At 35.1% G+C, this 2634-nt stretch overlaps 1 protein-coding gene across 1 annotated transcript; it reads right to left on the reverse strand.

The window, feature by feature from the left end:
• Window positions 1–312: 312 nt before the first annotated feature.
• LOC107912629 (1-aminocyclopropane-1-carboxylate oxidase) lies at window positions 313–1770 on the reverse strand. Its single transcript, XM_016840901.2, has 4 exons — window positions 1568–1770; window positions 1247–1473; window positions 838–1171; window positions 313–744 (listed from the first exon to the last, which is right to left on the reverse strand). The coding sequence occupies exons 1-4, from the start codon at window positions 1670–1672 to the stop codon at window positions 478–480; spliced, it is 933 nt and encodes a 310-aa protein (XP_016696390.1). The 5' UTR covers window positions 1673–1770; the 3' UTR covers window positions 313–477.
• Between the last annotated feature and the right edge of the window lie 864 nt (window positions 1771–2634).

The following is a 2634-nucleotide window of genomic DNA, read 5'->3' on the forward strand; positions in this document are numbered from 1 at the left end:
TAATTAAATTATAATTAAATATTAGTTTTATTTTAACAAAATTATAAGTCAACCTTAAAATCTAAATTAAACCCTAAAAAGTTAGAATATCAAAATATAAATGTTTTGTCAAATACAAATTAATACCGAATTAGGCAAAAGAATAACACATGAACCATATTAAAAAAATGTCAAACTCATGTACCAAATGGTATATTGAGCCTATATTTGACTTGGTTGGTTGGATTCAAGAGGAAAAGGATTATGTTTCCTGTGAATCTAATAAGTCAATTAAAAACATGAAGGAAAAAAGAAGAAGATAGTATGAATATATAAGATAAAGACTATTGTAATTGATGCTGCTGTTTACAACAATAATGGACAAAATCTACTTCATATCAAACTTCTTTATTTGTGAGCTTTATTTTTTAACGAACTACTAAAACTTGAAAAATAGATTCGTCCTTCATTGTTATTTCTGTATCCAACTCCAGTATATTAAGCAGTTGCAGTGGCTTTCATGGCTTCAAACCTTGGTTCTTTGGCCTGGAATTTCATTCCAGCATATAGCTTCATATAATCTTCGAACACAAATTTGGGGTACCATTCCTTCTTCTCTTCTGCTTCATTCTCCACCAGAGCTGGTGCTGGGTAGATAATGGCGTCACTCCCTGGGTTGTAAAACGAAGCTATCGACATGCGAGACCCTTGGGTTTGGGTCATCACACGGTGCTCCACACTCCTGTATCTGCCATTGCTGATCACCTGCAAATTCAACATTTCAGTTTTTCAAGTTTCTAATAAAATAAAGTGCATTGGGCTAGCTAGAGGTTGTCGGTGAGAAATTGAGATGCAGACCTCGAGCTGATCCCCGAGGTTGATGACAAAGGAGTGACGCATAGGGGGAACATCCACCCATTCCCCGTTTTTAAGAATCTGGAGGCCGCCCACTATGGGGTCTTGGAAGAGTAAGATTATGCCACCAGCATCTGTATGAGCGCGGAGTCCCTTGATTTTGTCTGGTGTGGGGCATGGTGGATAGTTGCTGACTTTGGTGCCAAAGGTTGGACCCTTTGAACCATTGAAGGCCTTTTTCAGGTATCCCTTCTCTAGTCCAAGATTCTCGCAGAACAAGTCTAGTAGTTCCTCGGCTAGGTTCTCCAATTTCACTGCAAATTCTTTCATCACGTTCCTGCAATTTATTTATTGGACTAAAGTGTCAGCTAAAGCCAATGATAATATAATAATCATGCATATATATATTGACCTGTATTCATCGGTGAGATCTGGGATTTCAGCCACGTTGGATTGAGGGAGATGGCGTATGTAAAATGTGCTCTCCCAGTCCATATCAGTGACCTCAGCTTGGAGACCCTCAAGGGCCTTGCTTGCTACCAGTTCCTTGAACCTCTGCTCCATGCACTTCTTGTAATGCTCTTTTGTCAACCTTTCCACAGTATCCAGAAAATCATGGGGTATTCCATGGTTCAGCACCTGAAATCCAATCGACATATTAATACCCCCCTCCCCACATTACCAGTATCTCCAGGCAAAAGAAAAAAAAGTAGAATGCTTTTGATACATATACCTGAAAGAAGCCCCAGTTTTCACAGGCATCATTGATTTTGTCCATGGTTGTTGATCGCTCAGCACCATTGAGCTTCTCCAAGTTGATGACAGGGAAAGTTGCCATCTCTCTTTCCTTAAAATTCGCTCGGAACTCTCACTGATCTTTTAGTTTCGAATGGATGTTAAAACTTAGCTCAAGACTTTCTTTAATGCAGAATGGAAGGAAGGTGTAGGGGGGTATTTATAGAAGTTTCACAAGTGAGGCTTTGAAGGACTAATCATCCAACTGGAAAAATAATAGTAGAAGGAAATAAAATTCAAAGGTGAAATTTTGTTACTGGACCTTGTGTTCAATTTTATTTTGAATTTTCAAAATATTTTTATTTACAATAATCAAACCCTAAAAACATAACAAAATGAATTTTAAGTGTTTTGTTTTGATATTTTAAGTATTTTAACTTTAATTGCTTTCACATTAAACAAGTCTTACCTAAGCGGCTTCACAGCCTTGGAGCAGCGGACCGTCAAATAACCTAAAATCTTAGCATTTGATGATTAAAAAATCATTCAATGAATTCTACTAGCATTCCATGGACACAGTTGAAGACCCAATTTTGGAATAAGGAAACCATCTTCACTCATCTTCATATTATCACTTAACCCAACATCATTTTTAAAAATATTATAAATATGGTTATAAAAGTATTATATGTTAAGGGAATTAGAAAATTACTAAAAGCTTTTTTTTAATAAAACAATAAATATAGTTTCAAGAGTATTTATGTCTTTTTTATATATTTTTTAAAATTTAGATCAAATATATATATATACTTAGAAATTGATATTGTTACAAAGAATAACTACGAAGTCCGAACATAGATCGTAAAACAGACATGAAGAATATTAAAAAAAATCTAAATATATATATACATTTAACTAAAATTATGGCCTAAATTAGGCATATATGCCAAAAAAATTTATTTTTAAACTTAGAGAAATAGGTCGATTTTGGAGAGAGAAAGGGAAAACGCGTCTAGTTGTGTAAACTTTTCGCCAACGGTCAATTCCAACGGTTTTTTGAACGTT

Source organism: Gossypium hirsutum, chromosome D11 (genome assembly GCF_007990345.1).
Source record: "Gossypium hirsutum isolate 1008001.06 chromosome D11, Gossypium_hirsutum_v2.1, whole genome shotgun sequence".
Taxonomy (NCBI): Eukaryota; Viridiplantae; Streptophyta; class Magnoliopsida; order Malvales; family Malvaceae; genus Gossypium; species Gossypium hirsutum.